Source organism: Heteronotia binoei, chromosome 13 (assembly GCF_032191835.1).
Source record: "Heteronotia binoei isolate CCM8104 ecotype False Entrance Well chromosome 13, APGP_CSIRO_Hbin_v1, whole genome shotgun sequence".
NCBI classification, from domain to species: domain Eukaryota; kingdom Metazoa; phylum Chordata; class Lepidosauria; order Squamata; family Gekkonidae; genus Heteronotia; species Heteronotia binoei.
This window is the reverse complement of record NC_083235.1, coordinates 64,087,783-64,113,855: the sequence shown is the minus strand read 5'-3', so window position 1 is coordinate 64,113,855 and position 26,073 is coordinate 64,087,783. Positions and strand designations below refer to the sequence as shown.

General features: G+C 44.0%; 1 protein-coding gene across 3 annotated transcripts in view; it reads left to right on the top strand.

Annotated features, from left to right (window-relative positions):
• The window catches only part of CACNA1G (calcium voltage-gated channel subunit alpha1 G), a 313,913-nt gene extending 297,006 nt beyond the window's left edge, over positions 1–16,907 (top strand). For all 3 annotated transcript variants that reach the window (XM_060251973.1, XM_060251974.1, XM_060251975.1), the window contains 2 exons: positions 5,987–6,156; positions 15,797–16,907. In XM_060251973.1, the coding sequence (XP_060107956.1) occupies positions 5,987–6,156; positions 15,797–16,657 (1,031 nt within the window). In that variant the 3' untranslated portion in view covers positions 16,658–16,907. The remainder of the gene's footprint in view (positions 1–5,986; positions 6,157–15,796) is intronic.
• The last annotated feature ends 9,166 nt before the right edge of the window (positions 16,908–26,073 follow it).

Below are 26,073 nucleotides of genomic sequence, written 5' to 3'. Positions count from 1 at the left end.
GCCCAGCAAGAACTGATTTGCATATTAGACCACACCCCCTGACACCAAACCAGACAGAACTGTGTTCCTGTGAGTTCCTGCTCAAAAAAAGCCCCGTTAACGCTAAATGTTAAGTGATTCTGCATATGCATTCTTGCTTAAGAACATGAGTCTGCCTTGTGGCTCCAGCCAAGGTCCACATAGTTCAAGAATCCCAACAGCAGCAAACACTATGTAGTTTGCTGATGGAACATGAGCTCCCTATTGCCCACCAGTGTTTCACGCCATAAAGAAATCAGAATGCAACAGATACTTTTGGAAACTGGAATGGAAGCTCTTTGATTCTATCAAACCAATCCTGACATGTTCTTTTTTTTTCTAAATTCCTGCATAACACAAGCAGGTATTCTTTCTTCTGGAAGTGGTCTGAGTTTGGTGCTTTGCTAACATAATGGAAAATATCCCCTAAATAGCCATATGGTGTTCTCAAGGGACTATACCCGCTAAGTAGTTTCCCAATACTCCAATGTATCTATTCTGTCTAGTTGTTTGCATGATATTTTCCTGATAGTGTCCATTAACTGTCTTAAGTGACTGTGCCTTAGCTAGACCTCTTAGAGTAAGCCCTGACCACACTAGCCCAATCTTCTCAGGCTTTAGAAGCTAAGAGGGATTGGCCCTGGTTAGTACTTGGGATGGGAGAGCACCAAAGAAGTCCAGTCGCTACACAGAGGCAAGCAATGGCAAACCACCTCTGCTTGTCCTTTGCCTTGAAAAACTGTACTGAAGTTGTCATATGTCAGCTGTGATTTGATAGCAGTTTCATCCACCACCGCCAGGGATGCTTTTCTACAATTGCTTGAAAGGTTTTTGGTACAAACTAAACAAAGGTCGTTTTTGCACTGACCTTATTCCGGAACGACGTCCCTCTTCACCGTGCAGCATCTGCGTGGATTTCGCACTAATTGCTCCGCAGAAGCCGGAAGAGCCGCGGCTTCTGCGTCGCAAATGTAAACCACCAAAAACCAGTTTACATTTGCGACGCAGAAGCCGTGGCTCTTCCGGCTTCTGCGGAGCAATTAGTGCGAAATCCACGCAGACGCTGCGCGGTGAAGAGGGACGTCGCTCTGGAATAAGGTCAGTGCGAAAACGACCAAAGTGAATTTTTTTGGTAGATAGAACATTAAGGTATTTAAAGTTTTAAAGGCAGCCCATTTGTGTGTGTGCATGTAAAAATTCAGTCACTACAAGGATGACGTCACCAATGTTAGCCTAGTTTTCACCAAGATCTACAGCCTGTACCTGGCCTCTGGCAGCTCAAACTACAGAACTAGAACCTCTCTCCCTGACATCTAGATTTTGATGTGGGGGGAGGTTTTTTTCTATAGAGGCAGAGGTTGTTTTGTAGAAAAATAGGTGGTGGAGCTCATCCAGGGATTGTTTTGCAGCTGCACCTACTATTCCGTGGACAAAGTGGGTAGGAGGAGGTGGAACTCTCAAAAAGATTCAGGAGCTGTGCTCCTGTGAGTTTCCACTGAATTCGAGGCCTGTATAGAGGAATGTTCAGTTATATGGTCTGAAGTGGCACAGGCACCTGAGGTTTATCACCTTAGTGAGAACTAGGCCATAGTCAAAACGGCTTCAAAAAGAATGTCAAGTGGTATGAATTTTCACCCATCACAACATCGGCACAACCTGTTATGTAAAATGTAAACATTGGCCTTTCAATAGCACTGTACAGACTGCAATTGAACTTAATTTTTTTTCCGGATTTCCCCCCTTTATTAATTAAAAGCAGCTATTTTCAAGCATCACAGCTCAGTCTATCACAGTCTCCATATTAGCAACACTTTTTCTTCACACTTTCAAGACAGCTTCAGTGGATTTCCCCCTGTTCCATTTAAGTGGACTTTTCCCCCTTCCATATAAAGGGCAAACTATACAGCAAAAAAAAAAATCACTGGATGTCACAGAAGGTGCATAAATGTACTTTGGAAGAAGGTGAGGGGTTCAGTACACATAAGGACTAAGACTATACAGTGGGATTCATGGAAAACACGGGACTTTAGTTTAGTCATTAGTTCTTACAAGGGCTTTTTTTTTTTGTAGCCAATCCTCCAAGAGCTTACAGCAGGCCCTATATGAAGAGCCCTGTAAGCTCTTGGAGGATTGGCTACATCGGGGGAGGGGGGGTGTAGCCTAATATGCAAAGGAGTTCCTGCTACAAAAAAAAAAGCCCTGGTCCCTATGCTTTATTTGGTTGAAGGACCATCTGACACATGGAAAACCAGCTGCTTCTTTTCTCCATGCAATCCTGTGTGTGTTTTGGATAGTATGGGAAATTGCCAGGTGAGCCAACTTTCAGGTATAATTCCCTGTGTAAGGGATTGGAATTGATTTGGTTGTTACACATAATGGGTGAAGAGAGGAGACAGAGGTTCCAGCCCCTCACGGAGTACAAACAAAAATTCTAGTGAAGTAGCATAAAATCAACTAATCAGGGAAGGACAATTTAGATGGGCAGCCATGTTAGTCTGAAGCAGTAGAACAAAGTGGAGTCCAGCGGCAGCTTTAGGATCAACAAAGTTTTATTCAAGGTATGAGCTTTGCTGGAGTGGTTTACGTTGTGAGCCATAGATGGCAACCAGTAACAGTCTGTTGGTGCTTTCTTTGTAGCAGATGCCTCTGAATACAAATCTGCCATTGTGATCATGCCATAGTGGGGTGGACTCACAGGGCGTTTTCGCACTCACCTTCAGCCGGCGCGACCCCCCCTCTTCACCGCGCAGGATCTGCGCGGATTTCGCACTAAATGCCGCGGAGCAGCCGGAAGAGCCGGAAGCTCCCGGCGCAAAAGCCGCTCAAACGTAAACCGCCAAAAAGCAGTTTCCGTTTGCGCGGCTTTTGCGACGGGAGTTTCCGGCTCTTCCGGCTGCTCCGCGGCATTTAGTGCGATATCCGCGCAGATCCTGCGCGGTGAGGAGGGGGGTCGCGCCGGCTGAAGGTGAGTGCGAAAACGCCCACACAGTCCCCCACATGGAAAGTAGAATGAGTGGAGAGTACAGTGATACATCTTACATGCAGAAAGTCCTGGGTTCAATCCCAAGCATCTCCAGTTAAAAGGATCAGGTAGCAGATGATACAAAACACCTTTGTCTGTAATGCTAAACAGCCACTGCCTGTCAAGAGTATATAGGATTGATCTCGATAGACCAATGGGCTGACTCAGTAGAAGTCAGTTTCATGTGTAAAACCAGCCCTAAGTGATCTTTATTTTCCACGCTGAGATATCTCATGGCATTTTTCCTTCCCCGGCATAGGAGACCACCTGAGAAACAGTCGCTTTTCAAAGCTGAGCACTTGCTTGCATCTGTTTATTACACACAATTCTCTAAAGTGCTGTGAGGTTTGTAAATACCATACATCACCAGTGACTAATAACAAGGACACATTATTTCAAGTTGGAAAAGACTTTTATGCCGTCAGTATACTTGGCATTTGGAGAACAATCCTGCATAATAGGGTTGATATTCTGGGAAATACTCCAGGACAAATGAGATTCCTTTTGTGGGAGACAGTCCAAATTAAAATTAATTACTTTTCTGGTGTGTTTTTAAAAATAACATAATACTTTGAGCTTTATTTGAGAAAGTTTTACAGGGTTTGCACTCATTACAGACCACCTAGGAGCAAGAAAACAATTTGAAGAAAAATGCACAATATAGTACAGGATGTATAGGATGAAGAGCAGGTAGCAAGATTCTGGTGGATGACCCATTGAGTGCTTGATCCAGAGTCAAATTTACCCCATGTTACTAAGGTTCCAGTAGGACGTGGGGTGCTTTAGTCACTGCAGAGCTGATGAGAAATCTGGGATAGGCCCATTGTCCCTGGCCCCTCATTCTTAGGGCGTTTTCGCACTGACCTTCAAGTGGCGCGACCACCCTCTTCACACCGGAGGATCTGCGCGGATTTCGCACAAGAAGCGCCGGAGCACCCAAAAGAGCCGGCGACTTCCGTCGCGAAACCCGCTCAAACGGAAACCGCCAAGAAGCAGGAAAACGTTTGAGCGGCTTTTGCGACGGAAGTCGCCGGCTCTTTTGGGTGCTCCGGCGCTTCTTGTGCGAAATCCGCGCAGATCCTCCGGTGTGAAGAGGGTAGTCGCGCCACTTGAAGGTCAGTGCGAAAACGCCCTTAGTGTTATTTCCTGGAGGTGGCAAGACCTGAAGACCTCAGCAGTGTCCTAGTGCTGCATGCTGTTTCACATGTATCTCCGTGGTCCCCATCCTCATCAGACATACAATGTCTCCTGCTTTGCTAGTCAATAGGTATGGGTGGGGAGGGGGGGAGCACAGAGTGCCCTTGCAGGCTGAAGCCCTATCTTTGCCTGGGTGGCAATGGTGTTGTGCTTGGGCTTGGAGGCTACTAAGGAGCTTATTCTGGATCTGAGAGGCTGGTGCCCCACGGACAGCAGGCAAGTGGACAAAAAGAGTGTGTCCAAATCTGCCTGCCATCCCACTCCCACACTTGAGCCATCCCTACTTGAGCCTACTGAAATAGGGCTGGCCTAAAGAGGTACCACTTACAGAGTGGTACCTAATCACTGGGGTGCCTCCAAGGCACCTCCCCAGCTCTCTGGACGGCCGGAAAGTACCAGGAAATTGCCCTGGGAGTGACAGTCAGGGTGCATGAGTGCTCTGGACACTCCCCTGGGGTGCCCGCAACCTGTCCCTGTTCCGTGGGCCATCTGGATGCTCCAGGGTGCTCCAGTTTCCACCAGCTCACTTCTGGGTTGGCACACTGCCGCCCTGAGCTGGTGGTGTGGAACCAGCCAGATTAACTGGTTCCTAGAATCTAGTGTTCAAAGCTCCCCATCTTGTACAGATACTGCTTTCGTTCAATGCCTGTCAAATATGCTGTCCCACATTGACCCTGATCCCCACATTTAGTATTCATACATGTTGCAGGCACAAAGATTTGCATAATTAGTTTTCATCTGATTTCTAAGGAGCAATAATAGCATACTTTTTAATTACCTCAGAGGACTGTCAAATAAATAAAAAGTTTAAATAAAAAGAACATTTTTGCCAGTCAAAGCCAATGAATGTCATAATACTTTAATGGACTTTGATCCAAAGATCCATTGCAAAATATAACTTCTGTTTGTTTGGGAGGGTCACCAGTTCCTAGTCTTTTCTCCCTCCTCCCACCCCCAGGCTGTTCTAAAAGGGCCTCCAACCCTTTAAATCAGTGGTCCCCAACCTTTTTTGGGCCCAGGGGCCAGCCCCAGGGCCAGCAGATGGGGGCACTCAATTCGGCCTCCCCCCGCCCCCCTCACAGCGCCTCCTCCTCCTCCCTCTTTTCCTCTTCCCTCCTCCACCCCCCCAGCAGCCTCGCCGACCCCCTTTTTCATGATTTTAAGGCTGGGGAAGGGGCCGTGAAGTGCCTCCCAGGTCAGCCTCCCCTCACCGATCAGGTGAACGGTGGTGAAAACTCAGTAGCAGCAGCGAGTGACCCACTGAAAGAGTTGTGCTGCCAGCGCCACTCTTTTGCTGCTGCTGTGTTTTCCTCGCCAATCAACTGATTGGTGAGGGGTTCGGCCTGGGAGGCGCTTCACGGCCCCTTTCCTGGCCTTAAAATGGGGAAGAGGAGGTGCCGGGGGGGGGGTGGCGAGGCTGCGGCGGGCTGGCAAGGCTGCGCGGCCCTTTGGAAACAGGCCATGGCCCGGGCCCTGACCCAGGGGTTGGGGACCCCTGCTTTAAATCATGTGTATATGTATGAGACTGAAGAACTGATGACACATACCACACTTCCACAATAGGAGTAATGCCTAGTGCCTGCACAGCAGGCTCTTTGGACCCAAGTCTAAATCTTAGCAAGAAGCCTGGTTTGATACATGTAGACAGAGTAAGTACTTTAGAATCAAAGTTATTTCATTGACAACCTAATTGTAAATATTTAAATGTGTGATGTTCATGTAACTAGTTTCCCATTATTTCCTTGTCAGGTTCAACAACATCAGTGCAGTCTCAGCCAGCCAACATCGATGCTCTCCTACAAATTCCGAGCGATTTCTTCCATCCTCTAAAGCTCCACTCCAATCTAGAGTGGAGAAGCAAATCCAACGTCCCCACATCTGTGCATTCTCCTTCTGCAGAACGGTTACTTCGCAGACAGGTTAGCTAAGTTGTTGCTGTTCACCTGCTCCAGGTTGTGCATTAAACCATTAGTGGGCTGGGGAAGTCCACTTTGCTGGGCCTTAGGAAATCCCTTTGGAAGGAGTAGAGCCCATGGGCAGTGACACCCTTGAAAGCTGATTCTGTGAGCATGTCAGGATGGCTCCTGTTTAGGAAGCCAGATGGGCAGCTGGCCGTGCAGCACTGTGCTTTATGGGCAGGATGCATCAATAGGCATAGATTCTCTGGCAATTCTACCTTGTTTGGGCAAGCCACACAACTGGCTTCCCAAAAGGAACACTGAGGCATCCTAGGTGAAGGAATGTGCCTTTTCTTGACAACAGGACAAAATATACCTATTTCTATCCAATTTGGCCTCCTGATTAACCGTAAAGCTTACTCATATGATATTCCTATTGAGCAGCCGATAGCTGGGTCATGTAATGCTCCTGTAGGTCAGCTGTTCACCTGGGTCAAGTGCAGAAGACCCTAAAGGTCAGCTACCGACTCAACTGAATCACGTCATCGCAATGTTTTGTTTTGTTTTTAACAGGCATTTTCTTTGTAATAATTCACTGTTCTTAAGTGTGCGATCTGATGCCATTTGTCCCAAACATTTTGTTTATTTCGGACTGCAAGTCGACTTTGGGATTCTTTTGCTTGATATAATATAGACGTTAATCCATTTTTTAATACTCCAGTGGCTAGAGTAAAAGTATTTAAGACCGAGTGCAAAACAGATTTCTCCCCTCAAAATAGCATATCATGTGAGTGATTATTTCATAACCAGGGGTTTTTTTTGTAGAAACAGTCCAGTAGGAACTCATTTCCATATTAGGCCACACACCCTGACATCACCATTGTTTCATACAGGGCTTTTTTGTAGAAAAGGCCCAGCAGGAAGAAGAAGACTGCAGATTTATACCCCGCCCTTCTCTCTTAATCAGAGACTCAGAGCGGCTTACAATCTCCTATATTTTCTCCCCTCCCAAGAGACACCTTGTGAGGTGGGTGGGGCTGAGAGGGCTCTCACAGCAGCTGCCCTTTCAAGGACAACTCCTAAGATAGCTATGGCTAACCCAAGGCCATTCCAGCAGCTGCAAGTGGGGAATCAAACCCAGTTCTCCCAGATAAGAGTCTGCACACTTAACCACTACACCAAAATACACCAAACTGGAACTATTTGCATATTAGGCCGCACCCTCTGGTGACAAGCCAGCCGGAACTGCATTCCTGTGCATTCCTGTTCAAAAAAGCCCTGTTGAGCCAAGTTTATTGTGCCCATTACCTTCCTTTTCCACAATGAGAAAATCATGCAGCTAATTTTTGAGCCCTCAATGTGGCTGTGATGCCCAAAAGTGAGCAGTTTCCATTCATCTAGAGCATTAAACTGACAGACTAAATTTGGAAAGCGTATTAGGGCCACTGCTGAGCCAGCCTGCCAGTTTAGTGTATGCTAACAAGGAAGCTAATTGATGTTACGGTTCCAGCTCACAACATCCAAAGGATTACAGTCCAAGCCTTTGAAATCAATTCTGCTAGGATAGGTGATCATATTAGATCTCATTTCTTCATTGTAGCCCTATAAAAAATCAGCTGCTGAGGACTAAGCATTTATAGACACTGAGAAAGACAGACGCTAGCATTTTAAAAGATTCTTTTAGAGGCAGAATTTCAAAAGTGTAGGAATTGCAAATAGAATATCTCTCATTCCATTTGGGTGGATGCCACAAAGTTTAATAACGAAATGGCTCTTCTCAGCAGAGAGTTACAGCAGCAGCTAACTTTACTTGTTTCATTTTTGTCCTTCTAGTCCATTATATATTCCTCCAGAGTGGATTAGAATGAAGTTATCCCAACACAGACTAAGGGCGTTTTCGCACTGACCTTACTCCGGAGCGACGTCCCTCTTCACCGCGCAGCGTCTGCGCGGATTTCGCACCAATTGCTCCGCAGAACCTGGAAGAGCCGCAGTCCCGCGGCTTTTGCGTCGCAAATGTAAACCGCCAAAAACCAGTTTACATTTGCAACGCAAAAGCCGCGGGACTTTGCGGCTCTTCCGGGTTCTGCGGAGCAATTGGTGCGAAATCCGCGCAGACGCTGCGCAGTGAAGAGGGACGTCGCTCCGGTGTAAGGTCAGTGCGAAAACGCCCTAAAATACTTGGATTAAGGGCAGTTGTCACAGACACCCCATGCACCTGATCGTGCTTTCTGAGTAGTTTTCAGGGTACTCATTCACTATGCCAGTTGGCTTGAAAGGCTCATACAAAGCCAATTCTGAATCTCAATAGATGCAGAGGATTGTGGGGTGTCCACAAATGGCACAGACACTTCAGTGAGATATATAAGGTTAAGAAAACTGGCCCCGCATCATAACATGTTTGCCTCAAGCAATTGTCTTGCACTTCCAATTTTGTGCTAAAGCAACCATCCGCCCTACAATAATAGCATAGGGAGATGCCTTATTTTACAGCATTGTGTAGACGACCTTGAGATTGTAAAGCCCAGGTATAATACTGACCCACTCCAACAAAGGAACACGTTTTTGCCATGGTCCCTGCAATCCAAATTTTTTTCTCCCCATCCTTTAGCAGCTCTATAGACTTCACAGAAGGAAATAATAAACCTTAAAAACATGAGATGTGTCCCAAAACATATCTAGTCTCTGATGGCTAGAATTTTGGGATGCGTTCCAAAATGTTTCCTGTTTAGAGAAAATAAATGTTAGTAACATGAAAGACATAAACTTTAGGAAGATATAAACTTTAGGAGCATATAAAACTTATGGCTGGTGTGTGGACGCATAAAAATCCATTTATTTGTTAAGGCAGCCAGTTAGCTGATTACATTTCTTTGCCTGCTAAAGTATTGGTAAGTATGGCAGGATGATACTTTTGTCTGAAAGGTAGAAAAGAAAATGTTTCAGTGCTATTAAAAAGAGAGAGAGACTTTCTACACTGTAATTTTGTAAGCAATAATTTTTGACGTTCAAATGAAGCTATAACTTGTAACTGCCAATAAGGGTAAAAGAACAATAAGTAAAAATAATGAGCACAGGAAGACTTTGCCCAGCCTGAAACATCCCCTTTTCCACAAAAATATACCACATTGGTTGTCTTTTGTCTATTGGTTGCAGCACCAGATTGAGCGACGGAATTAAAAGAATGGATGTGCCCTATCAGATGTTAAAATATAGGACAGGCTCCTTTGCTCGGGATGTTATAGGTCTCTACAGAGTTTTGCCATTACCTTGCAGCTTCCTCCAGCTCTTCAGGCCAGTTTATGATTCATAGAATCATAGAATCATAGAGTTGGAAGGGACCTCCAGGGGAGAGATGTGAAGGCCCAGAAAAAAAACAGGTTTTTTCCATTTTTTTCCTGACGCGTTTTTTGTTTTTTTCCCGAAAAATTGGAAAAATTGAAAAAAGAAAAGAAAAAAAATGATTATGGAACATTTTATTTTAACCTGATGAATAAAATATTTTAAGACAAGGTGTTCAAATATTTTCCAAATTCTAAAAAATATGTATGGTATCGGATTATTTTAATTTCTGTACACTGAGGATAAGCAAGTCCTAGGTTACAAACTGAACTCTTCAATGCAAGAACAAGGTGCATTTCCTCTTTTAGGAAGTGCTATTGTCACAAGAAAAGGAAAAGGTTTCAGTTCTGTTTCTGCATGTGGGTGGGTATACTGGCACTCAGGTTTCACTGGGCCTCAAAGCCTTGGAAGAAAATACAGAGCAATAAAAAGGACCTGAAAGTATATACTTAATTTAAAAAGGTAAGAGTTTTCATTTATCTGTAAAAAGTAAAATTCCCCATAGTCATATTTTATGTTCCTAAAGTAACAGAATGACTTTCAGCCTGGAAAAGAAAAAAAAAGTGCTAATGTAGCATTTTTTTTCAATTTTTCCAAAAATTTCCATTTCCTCCCCCCAAAAAACGGAAAAAAATGGGGGGTGGGGTTTCTGTGCTTCAAAATTTCTGGAAATTTTACATCTCTACTCCAGTGTCATCTAGTCCAACCCCCTGCACAATGCAGGAAACTCACAAATACCTCCCACTAAATTCACAGGATCTTCCTGTAAATGCACAGGTTAATGGCAGCCTCTTCCAGACTTCAGTTCAGAGTTCTGTCTGCTCTGATGGACTCGGTGCCAAAGAGCCCTCCCTCCTCGCTTCCAGAATTTTTACCATCTCCCTTTCCCCTCCAGTCAGGCCTGGTCATGGAGGCTTTTCCTTCCTGAAGTCTCTCTAGCCTTAATTCCTCCCAATCTCTGTTCCCTGCTTGGGGGACAGAGTTGCCTTCCCCCAGATCCCAGTGGGGGTTACCCTGGTTAGGGGGGCTCCAACTCACCAGTGGCTGGTGTGGGAAAGCCCTTCCCCCAAGTCCCCCCCCACTTATTCCTCAAAGCATTTATACCTTTAAAGGGAGAAGTGGGGATGGGTTGCAGATGTTTGCATTTGCTCAGAGTGCAAATGTGCACGATTCTCCCTTTCTTCCTCAAAGCATTTAACAGTATATTTTAAATTCTTTGGGGAGAAAGGGGGCAAGCATGCATGTTTGTAGTCCAAGCCATGTTTTGCAGCCTGGAGTGCGAATATTCCCCAAAATATTTAAAGGATGCAAGCCTGCATGTTTGCACTCCAAGTTGCAATTTCACAGCTTGGTTTGCATGCATGCCCCCCCCCACTCCCCCAAAGCATTTCAAGATATCCTTTAAATACTTTGGGGGGTGTAGGAGGCAGCATTCACCTACAATCACAGCTTGGAGTACAAACACGCATGACCCCCATCCTCAATGTGATGACATCTGGTCTGTGTGACATCATCATGTTTGGGCTGCCCCACCCCCTCCCAGACTGCCCCCAAATCCCCTGCTGGGGACTCAGAGGGACCTGACAACCCTACTGGGGAAGAGAGGGGAGACAGCTTGACCATTCCATTGTCTTTAGCTGCACCTATTAGCATTTCCTAAGAGGTAACTGAGGTGAGCTTGGAAAGCCACTGACTGAGTTCCTCCTTCTCTGCCCAAAGAGAGAGAGAGAGAAAATGAAAAAAACACAAAGTGAAGACCTTGCTGATTTCAGCCATCAAAGAAAAAAATGCATTTCTTCACATAAGCCTTTTGAAAGTCCAAGTATATTATGTCTGCGAGGTGACCATTATCTACATATTTCTTCATTTTCTAAGAAACCCCCCAAAAGGTTAGTGAGACAGAATTTTCCTTTGCATGACGGTAGGAATATGAATAGACCCCCCCCCCCCAACTGTATCATGTTTCAGATCTCTTGCAATAATTCTTTTGGAGCATCTATATCTCTGACAGCTCACTGGTTTCATGCACAAGTTCCATTCACATGTTACAGGGAACACACATACATCCCTCATGTACATGCACATATCTCTTTGTAAGAAAGAGCCAGTGTGTGTTCACTTCCCATGAAACCAGGGACCAGCACCTGGACAAATGTGCAGTTTGAATGTAATGAGAATTATTCAACACATGTATGAGGAAGAATCAAGGGCACACTGTACATGGATTGTAGATGTGTTCACTGTAACTTGTGAACGCGGCTACAGAGTAACGATGGTGATAAACTGTTGAGTGGGCCTGTGTTCTAGAGAATGCATGCCAGAGGCTCTTTAGCTTGGAGAAACATCGACTGCGGGGTGACATGATAGAGGTTTAAAGGATATTATAGCACTGGAGAAAGTCCAGAAAAGGACAACTAGTATGATTAAAGGGCTGGAACACTTTCCCTATGAAGAAAGGTTGAAACGCTTGGGATTCTTTTGCTTGGAGAAACGTCGACTGCGGGGTGACATGATAGAGGTTTACAAGATAATGCATGGGATGGAGAAAGTAGAGAAAGAAGTACTTTTCTCCCTTTCTCACAATACAAGAACTCGTGCGCAATCGATGAAATTGCTGAGCAGATAGGTTAAAACGGATAAAAGGAAGTATTTCTTCATCCAAAGGGTGATTAACATGTGGAATTCCCTGCCACAGGAGGTGGCGGCGGCCACAAGCATAGCCACCTTCAAGAGGGGGTTAGATAAAAATATGGAGCAGAGGTCCATCAGTGGCTATTAGCCACAGTGTGTGTGTGTGTTTGTGTGTGTGTGTGTGTGTATATATATATATATATATATATATATATATATATTTTTTTTGGGGGGGGGGCCACTGTGTGACACAGAGTGTTGGACTGGATGGGCCATTGGCCTGATCTAACATGGCTTCTCTTATGTTCTTATGTTCTAAATCTTTCATTCACAAAAGCTCTTAAAACAAACTTCTTCTTTTTTTGCAATCTAATTGTGTCATGACATGAGCCATGTCCTTCCCCCATTGAAATATGAAACAAATCCCTGGGAAGTATCCCAGCCATCTAAATGAATAGCCACTTATACCACTATATCCATGATTTGGCTAGGTTTGTGTTTTTTTTTAATTGTCTTATTAGTGGAATCCATGTGGTCCTCAGAGGAGTATTTGTGCATGTAACTTCAAGGTACTTTTACTATTCTGTGCAATGCATGCCATATTTATTTAATTTTGCCTCTCTTTTTTTCTTTCTTCTCTGTTTACACTTTCTCCTTAATGTATGTGTGTAGTTAAATCTTGTTCACCACATACCTGGTCCATGCACATTCCCAGTCAATTATTCCTCACCTGTCATTCAGCCTCCTTTCCCTTTCTCAATGCTGTAGAATGGACCAAGTCCCCTGTTGTAGCTTACTCCATAGACTCTGAAAAGCCTGGCTGCCAGTGACTAATTTCCTGGTGAAGTCTGTTGAATACATTTAAGGAACAATTAAAGCCCCATTTATGGTTGCGGAACATACTCCCTGCCAGTGTGAGTGCTTTTCTCTCAAAGAATTCTACTTTGATTCATTGGTTCATCAGTCAGGGCCATAAAATAAAGGTGTAAATCTCTCCATTATGCAGCTCCTGATATGATCTATAGCAATCGATGCAGTGGTTGTTTTTCAGGAGGTAAAATCAAACCTTTCATTTTAAAAAAAAAATCAAAACTGAATTCTAGGCATATTTTTAAAAAGGGAAAAATCTCACTAGGAACCGTTGAAGATGCCTGCATAACTATTTGTGCTGTGCTGTTTTTATCATGATTTTCTTGATATCTTGCATATGTATAGTTTGTGTGTGTGTGTGTGTGTGTATTTACAAGGTCAGAATCTGCATTATCTTCCATGATAGCCACTGGATATCTTGAGGTTCAACAAGGAATGTAGGGCATCTGCTTTGCATGCAGAAGGTCCCAGGCTCATTCCCTGGCATGACCAGGTAAAAGGATCAGAAAGTAATGTGAAAGACTTCTCTCAGAGATTCTGGATGGTCACTGCCAGTCAGAGCAGCTGATACAGACCTCAACAGACCAGCTGTCCAAAATCACTTTAAGGCAGCTTTGTGTGATCTGGACCAGTATTTATGTGTTCTTTTCTTCGTATTAAGGGATGCACAAATAATAAAGGAATTGATCTGTCCATGGAAGTAAAGGACAATCTAATCATCTTCCTGTCTGTGAGAACATTATTGGGCACACATTAGAGGTACTGAGTTGCAAATGCTGCAGGAAGGCAAACTACTTGTAGCACTGAGAGTTTACCATCAGAGCCATTAATTAACTGCAAATTTCTGCATCCATCTGCCAGCTTCCTGCAGACCCTGAAAACTCCATTTCCCATCTCTTTCAGATTGGTAATTTTCCAGTGGTGGGAAAGCACAGGGCACCCACACCTATGCTGGCTGGCTACCATCTCTCTATATTTATGTATCAAAGCCAAACATATAAATGCAGCCTATTTCTGCATCCCGCAGTTACAGGCTGAGATGAGATACAAGAGTGGTAATGAAATAAGCAAACTTCACTGTGCCACCTGTTCAATATTTTTTCTAATCTTGTAACAAATTATATTTTTGATGGCCAATCTGCATGCTGGGCCAAATACTAACCTTTATCTTATTGTCAGTAATACCATGAAGAACAAATCTATAAACAGCTTAATGACAAATGACAAATGCAGGGGTTTTATAAAGCCCCTTCCTCACCCCTTGAGTCACAAAATGTCACAAAATGTCACAAATAGGAAGGGCTGAGGGCTTTCTCAGGACTTGATTTTCTGACTGGTGGGAAAAGATGGGTCCTGGTGGAGCTGGTAGGGTTTCTGCAGACACAATATGCTGAGCATTAATGAAAGCCACTGAGGCGTAAGCACTTGAATGCCTTAAAGGGTTTCTTTTTTGAAGAAACCTGACATGCAGCTTAAAAAAAAAAAAAAACAGTCCACCAAATATTGTTTTCGGCATAGACAAGCTGGCTATGGTCCAGAATATCCCTCCGATCTGAGCTGAGGCCCGTTCTGTCCAACCCACTGTGATTGGGTTGCCAAGTCCAATTCAAGAAATATCTGGGGACTTTGGGGGTGCATCCAGAAGATTTTGGGGGTGGAGCCAGGATACATTAGGGGTGGAGCCAAGATCAAGGCTGTGACAAACATAATTGAACTCCAAAGGGAATAATAGAGTTCCCAGCAGACATTTCCCTCCCCTCCCCCCGCTTTCTGACGACCCTGAAGCAGGGGGAGGACCTCCAAACCGGGGGATCCCCTGCCCCCACATGGGGATTGGCAACCCTAAGTGTCTGCTGGGAACTATTATTCCCTATGGAAATTTATTCCCATAGAAAATCATGGAGAATTGATCTGCAGGTATCCGGGGCTCTGGAGGGGCTGTTTTTTGGGGTAGAGGCACCAAATTTTCAGTAGAGCATCTAGTGCCTCTCCCCAAAATACCCCCCCAAGTTTCAAAAGGATTGGACCAGGGGATCCAATTCTATGAGCCCCAAAAGAAGGTGCCCCTATCCTTCACTATTTCCTATGGAAGGAAGGCATTGAAAAGGTGTGCAGTCCCTTTAAATGTGATGGCCAGAACTCCCTTTGGAGTTCAATGATGCTTGTCACAGCCTTGATCTTGGCTCCACCCCTAATGTCTCCTGGCTCCACCCCCAAAGTCTCCTGGCTCCACCCCCAAAGTCCCCAGATATTTCTTGAATTGGACTTGGCAACCCTACCTACACTGTGAAAAAGGAGGGACTTTGTCCTGAATGTGACTTCAGCTCACAAACTATTTCATAACATGCCCATTTTCTTAATTCCAAATTAGCTTTTTTTTTCTTTCATTCCTGCTTATTGCAAATTCCAAATTAAGATTAGGATGAAACACTAAAATTGTCCTTGGCAAAAGCTGTTAAATTTCCTTTAGCCTACACTGAGGTGAGTCTGCTGAATCATATTTGGGTCTTCCCACCTTTTAGACACAAACAGCTCTGTATATTCCTAGGTTGGACAAGTAACTCAGTAACTTTGTGCATATAGTAGCTAATGTGGCAGTGTTGGTATTATTTAAGTGAGAGATAGAAGATTCTTAATTGACCAGTTACAGTTTGTAATCTTTGGTGTTCACTGGACTCATTGATTCTGTTGCATTCAGGGTTAAATTTCTAGTACCTATTGGTGAGCATCTTAATTTTGTGCCTTGCCTATGCTAACATTTTGTTCCATGTGTCTGCTACCCTCTGTTCTGCTCCACTTTCTTGGCATGCTCATGCAGATGGCAATAAGGAATGACTCCTCAGACACCCACAGCTCAGAAAGCAGAGAGAACATCCATGCTGAGGTGAGTGAACTCTCTGATCCAAATTTGTCGGCACCATCTACTGAAGACTTGTCAATCATTCTGAGGCCCTCAGAAGCACCCGATTCAGCTAGCTGGGGCCGATCAAGTGTTCATACTCAACAACATTCCCTCAATCAGTATAACATTTGCAAGCATGTGCCGGATTCGTGTGCCTGTACGGACTCCCTTCAAGAACTGCCTGGAGACCTGGTGGACCAAGAAGTATCAGAAATAAATAGCTCTTTTACTTCAGGGACATGCTCTGCCATGAGTGCCTCTTCAGTGGTTCAACCGGAGACCCCTAAGAGAAATGCAGGCAACAGTGGCAATGTGACTTTGAAAGACCTGAAGAAATGCTATAGCGTAGATACGCAGGGTCTTCTTAAAAAACCTTCATCTTGGTTAGATGATCAAAGGAGACATTCCATAGAAATTTGCTCCATGGAAAACAGCCCTCAGCACCATTCCACATCTAGCTCTTCTGGCTTCATAAGTCAGGTCTTAAGTGAAATGGAAGGCTTGCAAGGAACACAACAGAAGAAAAAACTGAGTCCCCCCTGTATATCCATAGACCCACCTAATGAACAGAGTTTGTTACGGAGAGGATCGCACACCGCATCGTCTTCCAGTGCAGATGTTTGCCTGCGGAGGCGTGCACCATCTTGGGATTCCAAGGATTCCATGGACGCAGGGGACTCTGCACTTCCAGACAGTATGTCAGTATCTCCAACCCCAAAGAAAGACTTGTTGACACTTCCTAGTTTCTCCTTTGATCAACCAGATGCAGACCCTTGAGTTTGTTCATTTTTTTTCTGTTGGTGCCAAATGTTTCTTTTTATCCCTTCTGTAATAAATTAAACCTCTCTATTTTCAAATGGCACTGATTTTTAAAAAAAAAAAATCCAAAGAAAGTTTAAAAACTAGCTGGTTTTAAGAGTGGTTAAGCTATATCACGCTTACTTAAGCATAACTTCTGCTTGAGTAAAAGCAATACATTGTTCAGAGTCTATATGTATATTCTATTTTATTAAATTAATTGAACCTAGTATTGCAGGATTTAGTACCTTTTTTGGCTTAAAGACCTGTCCTCTTTTCTTCTGTTCTGCATATCTCAGAATATTCTTGAGATAACATTTTTAATGAAAATTTTAACCTTGGGAAAAAATGCATATTTAATCCCTCCCCTCCTCTTTTTTTTTTTTGTTTTCTGTTGCGAAGCACAAGATGTAGCCATTAGTGCATTATTGAGGAAATGTGTCATGGCCACCCAGAACTGAGAATATTTGCATTTATAATATAATTCATTCACCTACCCATCAACTGTTATTCTGTAGAAATTAGCATGACGTGTTTTTTTTTTTAAAAAAAAAAAACCTCCAAAATAATTTTCATTATTATAGAGACAGATAAGATCCAGGTGCACAAGCTAACAAACGTATGGTATAGAGATAGATGTGCAAAGAGAGAATTCCACATTGTCTTTTGCGCCAAGCATTTGCCACTGAATTCAAGTAACAACCCTTAAAGCCTTGATGAGCATAAACACCAAAGCCGCTTTTGCTTTCTCATTACCCTTCCCATATGTAGAAAAGAGTAAGACTAACAAAAGTCAAACTAAAACTGACAAAGAATTGTTGTAGGGTGTGAGTTTTTTGTGAGTCACTGCTCACTTCAGGCACTCCCCAGGTATCTGAAGAAATGAGCATTGACTCACGGAAGCTCATACTCGGCCACAAATTTCACTAGTCTTTAGGGCGCTACTGAGCTCTTACACTTTTCCGCCGCTACAGACAGACTAACACGGCTACCCATCTTCTTCGTACATGTGCTAAGCGTGATGACCTAAGGGAGGAGAAAAACTTGGGATTCCACTGGCTGTGCTATTATCCAATACCACACAGAACAATTTTAGGCGCTTTGCGCAGTTATCATTCTCCCTTTTCTAACGGTGCAGCAGCAACAGAACCCAGCAGAGGCAGTAACTGCCTTGCAATAATAATCCATGTCTGTGCAGCCTGTCCCCCCAGTGGTGCTAGGAGAGTAGGATCATTCTTGGGAAAGGATTGAGCATCTCTTTTGCCAGGGCAGCATCAGTGGCCCGCCGTAGCTTGCTGTAGATTTAGTTTAGTTTAGTTTTATTTACGATTTATATCCCGCCCTCCCCACCAAAGTGGCTCAGGGCGGCTTACAGCATATAAAATCTAACAAAAATATTAAATTTAAACATTTTAAACAGTTAAAACATTCAAAAGCATAACAGCAGTCTAATAAAACTACACTCAGAGAGTTTTCGCACTGACCTTACTCGGGAGCGACGTCCCTCTTCACTGCACAGCGTCTGTGCGGATTTCGCACTAATTGCTCCGCAGAACCCGGAAGAGCCGCAAAGTCCCGCGGCTTTTGCATCGCAAATGTAAACTGGCCAAAAACCAGTTTACATTTGCGACGCAAAAGCCGCGGGACTTTGCGGCTCTTCCGGGTTCTGCGGAGCAATTAGTGCGAAATCCGCGCAGACGCTGCGCGGTGAAGAGGGACGTCGCTCCCGAGTAAGGTCAGTGCGAAAACGCTCTCAGTTTCCAATGCCGGTTAGTTATAAGCCAGCCGGAAGAGGACTGTCTTGCAGGCCCTGCGGAACTGGGCAAGGTCCAGACACATTATGCAGTGATATCCGTTTAGTTCATTCCTCATTCTTCCTAACTAGAGCAACCAACAAATGAAGTCCTTTTTCAAACATTATGTGCATGCATTTTGAGATCCTGGCAAGTGCACATGCCAGGAAGGCGTGCTATGTACGATGCTCCCAATATGCATCGTCGACATGTTGTCTGAAAAGGGGAACATACATATTTTGCATGCGCGTACACCTTTGCTATTTCAGAACCAGAACTCTGGAAGTTCCAGTGGTTAGTTAGTGCAAGTTTACATGCATACAAAATACATACCCTGATTAGACAACCTGCTGGCCATACAGAATTTACACATGGTCACCAGCCTCCCAGTATGTATGGACATAATGTCTGAAAAGGGCAATAACCTTTTGTATTTATTCTTGGTCATGGCTCAGAGGGATACTTATGAACATATGCAACTCCCATAAGAGTCCTTCCCTCTAGTAGTGGCCATACACTGTCTAAAGACATCAGTAAATCCCTGCACTTTTACACTGCAATCCTAAACACATTTACAGAAGAAAGTTCCACTTATTTCAGTCAAGCATGCTTCCAAGAAGAAGGGGGTGGCTTAGGCTCACAACTACTGTAGGGAAATTAATGAATCTTGTGAACGGCAAGGGAGGGAGCTACACATTTAACAGACAAAATTTTCCCTTCCACTGATCCTCCATACTAGCAGACCTTCACTTAGTAAAGTTCTGAGTGTCAATTTGATGTGAAAGGCAGTAGAAAAGGGCCGCTAAAATGCATGCCATCCTGGTCAGAATTGTTCACTGAGATGCAGTGGTCTCACTTTGAATCTCCAGTACAGCCACTGACAGCAGCATTGCCAAACATGAAGGGCTATTTGAGGGCTGAAAGTTAATTGCAGGGGGAAAGTACATCTGGAATGATCAAGGATCATTTTAGAGCAGGGGTGTCAAACATGCAGCCTGGGGGCCTAATCAGGCCCCCAGAGAGCTCCTATCAGGCCCCAGAGCAACTGGCTGTCATCTGCTTCCTTCTCCCTCTCTCTTGCTTCCTTCTATATCACAGCTTGCTTTGCCTGGCTTGTTCAATCGCACAAGAGCTACAGAGCAAAGCCTCTATTTTCTCCATTGGCTGAGGCTCCTCCCTTGGGGAGGAGGAGGGAGGAATGACTTGCTTTGCCAGGCTCTCTCAATTGCACAGCAGAGCTACTGAGCCAAGCCTCTCTTCCTTCTATTGACCAAGCCTCCTCCTCCCACTGGTCCCGTGGGGAAGGGAAGAAAAAGCCAGAGCTTCCTTTGCCCAGTTCCCTGGATCGCACGGGAGAGATACAAAGAAAGCACCATTAAGACCAACAAGTGCTAATGTATCAATCATGCTTTAAGTTTTTTTTAAAAAATCTTTAATTGTGTTTGTGTCCTTTATCTCTGCTACCTGGCATTACATTTTATGACACACACGGCCCGGCCCAACAAGGTCTCATTTATGTCAGATCTGGCCCTCATCACAAATGAGCCTGACACCCGTTCATTTTAGAGGGTTTTTATATAGTGAATATCAGCACCAGTTAGCCGAAGAGAGGAGCAGCCCCATGGAATATGTGATCAGTATTAAGGTTCACACGTTAAAGAGTGCACAGGCTGGATCTAGGGTCTGTATCCTGTGTCAGGTGTGACACAGTCAGATGTGAGCTGCGGCTATACTCACACATGAGGTGCCCCATTCAGATCATGACCAGGCAAGGTGCTATGAGGGAGAGAGGGAGGTGGAACCACAAGTTCCCCGGGACACATACAGGCTATCCCAGCAAATCAAACAGTGTCCTCCAACTGATTCAAGTTGGGAAAATGGTGCAGGGGGAAATCTTGAAGCCCCTTCTCCAGGCACACCATTAGGCACTGCGCACATGGGGACTGAGAACCTGCTGCTCATGTCTGAATGGCTCACTCCTGACACACTATGGGGACTCCAAACCCACTCTGGGATCACAATGGGTAAATCGATGCATACATATAGCAAAAGAGTATTAGGGCAGATTATCTTCATGCTGATTGGCAATGCCATTTCCCCCCTTTGTATATAGCATACCGCCAGTCCTAAACTCATTGTGTTTGGCCAAAGCAGTACTGATGTTGACTATAAAGCTTGTGCCACTTTACAAACTCCCAGTTTTCACTGCATTCCATCTTAGGGGAAGGTGAGACAGGGAGGGCAGAAGACACAGTGAGACTTCTGATTAACATATATACTTTGTGATGGATTTATTGTTGAGGGGGGGAAATGTCCTTGTAACCCATAACCTTAGCAATTAATGGGCTCAGTTCCCCCATATTCTCAGGAAAGTCAACATGTAATGCTTCATTTATCAATTTGCAGTCACGAGGGCTGTAGAGAACATACAGGAATGATAACTGTCTCTTGTAAACCTGTATTTGCTACTGCATTGGAAACAGCTTCAACTCAGTGGAACAATTCATAAAGCCAAGTAACTGTCCATTTCAGTAGAGAAAACATGATTAGTCTGTTTTCAATATATGAATTAAAACTTAGATAAAGTTCATTTACTTTATCCATGAGTTAGAAAACTGCCATGCATCAGGGACTGGTGGGTGGAAAGAATAGTTCCCTGTCCTACTGGCACTTCTTGTTCAGTCCATATTTCTTGGTTTTGTATCCTTCTGCCCCTTTGAAAAATTCTGTTTCCGTTTCAGTTTATTTCAGTTTATATCCTGCCCTTCCCACCGAAGCAGCTCAGGGCGGCTTACAACATAAGATCTAACATTTTGATTTTAAAAATACATCGATTTACAACAATTAAAACAGTAAAATAATAAAGCAAATAAAACAGCGATCTGTCAGAATACTACACTACAACCTTCTATAAAGTTTCCAATGCCAGTTAGTTATAGGCCAGCCGGAAGAGGGCTGTCTTACAGGCCCTGCGGAACTGGCCAAGGTCCTGCAGGGCCCTCACCTCTTCTGGCAGCTGGTTCCACCAGTTAGGAGCCGTTACCGAAAAGGCCCTGTCCCTGGTGGATTTCAGACAGGCCTCCTTTGGCCCGGGGATAACAAGCAGATTTTGAGAGCCCGATCTCAGTACTCTCTGGGGAACATGTGGGGAGAGACGGTCCCTAAGGTAGGCAGGTCCTAGGCCATATAGGGCTTTAAAGGTAATAACCAGCACCTTGTACCGGACTCGGTATATTATTCTGGGTGGCTGTTTACCCTCATAACAATCCCTTGAAGGAGCTGAGAGTGAGAATGAGTTGTTAAAAGCCACCCAGTGAGCCACCCAGTGAGTTGTTAAAAGCCACCCACTTTTATTTGGGGGTGGTATTTTGTTGTATTTGTGTGTGTGTGTTCAAACCTGGAAGTCATGGCAACTTCTGGCAACCCCTACTAGGCAATGGAGGATGTTCAGAGAAGTGGCTTGATACAGCTTATCCCTCCTCCCACTCTTGGTATTCCAAGGAGGTCTCTCATCCAAGTACTTGCCAAGGTTGGCCCTGCTTCGCTTCCAAGATCTGATGAGATCAGGTTTGCCTGGGCTATCCAGGTCAGGATGTTCACCCAGTGAGCTTCGAAGCTAAGCAGGGGCATAAAATTGCTGGGCTGCACATGTTTAGCTTGAGGAACAAAACACATGAGGCACATGACATGAGTCAGGAATCCGGATACAGATCCCCAGCATGACTCATTGTCACAAGTAAGAGTGGTGTAACTCACTTTGGAAGAAGTGTGCTGCTCAGCATAGTTCTGAATGTGAGGGGGAAAGGAGCTTCTCTCCCATGCCATTTTCACCAGCAGAAGCAGCCACGGTAGGAGGATGTTTGCTCCTTTCTTAGCCTGCACAATGCTTTTAAAATGAGTTACACTGATCCTACATGTGACAGTGAGTCAGATCAGGCATCCATGTAACACATACCATGTATTTTGGTCCTGAGGCCATTAGTCCACATTGGCTCCCCCTCCAAGCTGCTTTGGTCTGCAGGCAGCTCAGAATACTGTTCACGTTTTACCATCACTGGCAGCTTCTTACGCTGACCTAACTATCAATCCGATCATAGAATGTGGTACAGGGTTCATTATCGTTTGGCTGCAGAAAGCAATATTTGTTTACTCCACATATCTGCCCATCCTGGGGACTGCATTGTCCCAATTAATGGGCGCTTCTGCGTACGCACCCATTTTGTTAGGCTGGCGTTACTTTATGTATCAGGTTGCTCACCTTTCGAATAAAAACACTTCCAATCCTAGAGAAGTGATGTTCTTGCACGTTAGGTTCATTGGCTTCAGCATGACCTGTTTCTGTGAAAATATATTTGGGGCATAAAAACAGAACGGGCACTTGCAAAATTCTCAGCTACCCAAACCCCTTGACCACGTTGCATGTTGATCGCATCACCAGACTGACCAAAAATACTGCATCATGTCTCAGTGCAGCAACTTTCAGTATCATGCCTGCACAAGCAGTTACCTGAATATAATAAGGCTTTCGTCTTTCCGACCCACTGAGTTTGAAATGGAATATTAAATTTTGAACCCAACCAATTTATCAACAAAGAGTACTCCTTTTAATACCTATAAACCATGTCAACATAAACACAGGTGTGCATTTCTTACAAGTCATTCACTATAATTTCCTAAGAATAAAGGAATAATAAAAGGACAGTGCAGATGGCAGTTTTAATCTTTTATTTTGGTTTCTTGCTACACAGAGGCTTCCTGCAAACAGCATGGCTATATGTGGTCAAGAGACTAGAATGAGACTTCCCCTCATCTTATCCACCTGGCTTGCCAGTCTGTCCCTGACACTGAACAATGGACTGTCATGTTTGCATAGGGGCATACATGCACAAAGGGGAATATGTGTAATGTTCCAACCTCATTAGCAAACCACAAAAGAACGTACAGATCAGACGGCTGGACATGTTGGGCTCTACATACACAGGACATGGTATAAATGTAACAAATAGTCCAGTGTGCAAAGATGTAAGAACCTTGTCCTCCTGCCCTACTTAGAGTGATTCCTCACCGGCATTTGCCCCACCCCCGCACTTCTCCTTGCATCAGCACAAACCATTGATTCCCTACCAGTCGCTCCGCGGTGCCTCTTGCTTTGGGGCTATTTCCAATTCCCATCGCGGCAACTGGAACTCAAAAAAGCCAGCATCCTGTTGCTGCGACGGTAATAGGAAGAAGCTGCGATGTAAGAGGAGCCCGTGAAGCAGCTAGTGGGGAATCCGTCGCTTGAGCTGGCACAGGGAGAAGAGCAGGAATCACTTTTAGCGGCAAATGTCTGCATACCACTTTCTAGTGAATAAGCGGTGAAACAGGTCAGCCCAATAGAGGTATACAATTTGATCAGTGGTGCAAGTGTTCAGCATTGATCCACAATGAAATCTACTGTCTACATACACAGTATAACTTTGGCGTAATGCAATATTAAATAATTTAGAAGCAAATGGCACAGTGTAATCTAAACTGAAATTGCAAAAAAAAAAAGAGGGGGGGGAGTGTTAACAAAGGTTATGTTTTCAGTACTAGATTTTTTCCACTCACAAGCTTTGTGTGAAAGTTAATAAAGCGAAAGGGTTTACTTCATAGAATCACAATCAATAAAGGGTGATCAATACAACATTTACTGTAAGTTAATATGTTCAGGAAAAATGTATGTATACCACTTTGTGATAACAAATATTTTCTAGTTGCCCTTTTGAAAATCCAATCATAATACTACATCGTGTGCAATAATCGTCAAGGAATTTTAAATACCTTTGGGATGGGCTTTTTAAAATTTGACTTTCTAAAAAAAAAAAGGTTCTAAAGAAATGTACACAAGTTCTCTAGAATGTTTATGTTGAATTTTTAAAAAATATTTTTGTAGAAATCTCAAGAGCAATTCTTCAACTAGCCAAGAAAATGTTTGAGGTGTGTCCCCCCCCCCCCAGATCTGGGTGTGGTTTTTTCCCGCAGTTTGTTTTCTCTGGTTTTCCAATACTGAGTGTAACTTGTAAAAAATCTAATTTATCTCTCAATTCTAAACACATTTCAAAGTGGCAGCAATCTGATCACCTCACACCAGATGCAAGCCACAGGCCACTATATCTTTGCACAATTGCCATCCGTTTCAGTGGGGGCGGTGTGTGTTATTTGTCAAGTTGCTCATGGTGCAACTACTCATGGTGACCCTTAATTGGGCCTATGTGAAAGAGTTCCCCAATAGGTTATGGGCTGGAGCAGGAGGATAACTATAATGGAATGAGTTTAGCTCTGTACAATCATAACTACAATGGGATGAGTTTAGCTCTGTACAAGATTCCTTCCCCACTGGTCTGTATGCAATATTGCAGCTCTGTCTGTGGTGTGATTGCTGACTAAAAGAGCTGCAAACTTTAATCCTATCAATGTGACCAACAAAGTAAGGCAGCATTCCTAGCGGCCATTAAATCCGATGCATTTTTTTTTTCTTGAAAACAGAGCCTATGGAATGAGTTCTGCAGGGCCTACCCCCAAAAGAGTGTGCAGTCCGAGTCCCATTATCTGAGTAAACACGCTAAGGATCGTTCCGTAAGGTTGCAATCCTAATATGGGCAAAAAGTCCTGTTGAACCTGATTAGCATTGGGCTGCCCATCTTTAACCGTAGAAACATTCCCTAAAGGAACACAAGAGCAACCAAGAAGCAAAAGCTCTGTGACTTGGAGCTGCCACTGCATAGCCACCCATCCAGATACCATGTCATGTATCCCACCTAAGTAGACTTCCTCCAACCTAGGCGGTTCTTCCACCGGAGGAAGGCCTCCATGTGCAGTGGTATGTGTGCCACCGGCTCACGCTTCTTTGCACTGTGCAATTAACAAAGAAAACAGTTAGAAAACTTGCTTATGGAATGGCAACTGAATGACAGAACCGGCGGGGGGGGGGTGTTGTTTGCTTATGAGTAATTCACAGATTTGTTACACTATTATTCTTATTGTGCAAATAAAGGATATTTTGCTACTAACGATTTTGATGGTTATGCTAATCCTAGGTAATTTAATTCTACCACTTATCATTTAAAAATAGTTATTAATCAGCCAAAACTCTTGACAGCCCTATGGATATTTAATGGATATTTAAATTGTCCAGGCAATGACAGTTACAACAGGGAGATGGTGAATCCATCAGCGTGTAAACATGATTCCTATTGACCACAGTGCATCTTGGGTGTGTTTAGAACCAGATCTCTTATTGTGCTATAATGCTGCAGTCTTAAGTGGTTAAAATTGTCCTAATCTGAAGCATATTTTCCCCAGCAGACCCCAATGACAAGTACTATCCACTTTGTTTTAAAGCACACTAGCACTTTAATATTGTGGATTTACTGTATACTGGTGAGAAAAGAATAATCTTTCGCCAGTGTATGTAAGAGGGTAACGATGCGCTACCATGTCTGGGGAGGGGGGAGACAATGTAAATTCCATACTTTGCAGACATTGCACATAGTATTTCTATAACTTTTAGGTAGTCTACAAATTATTTAAACTGTAGATAATTTGGAAGAAGGACAAAGATAAACAATATTTTTGGCT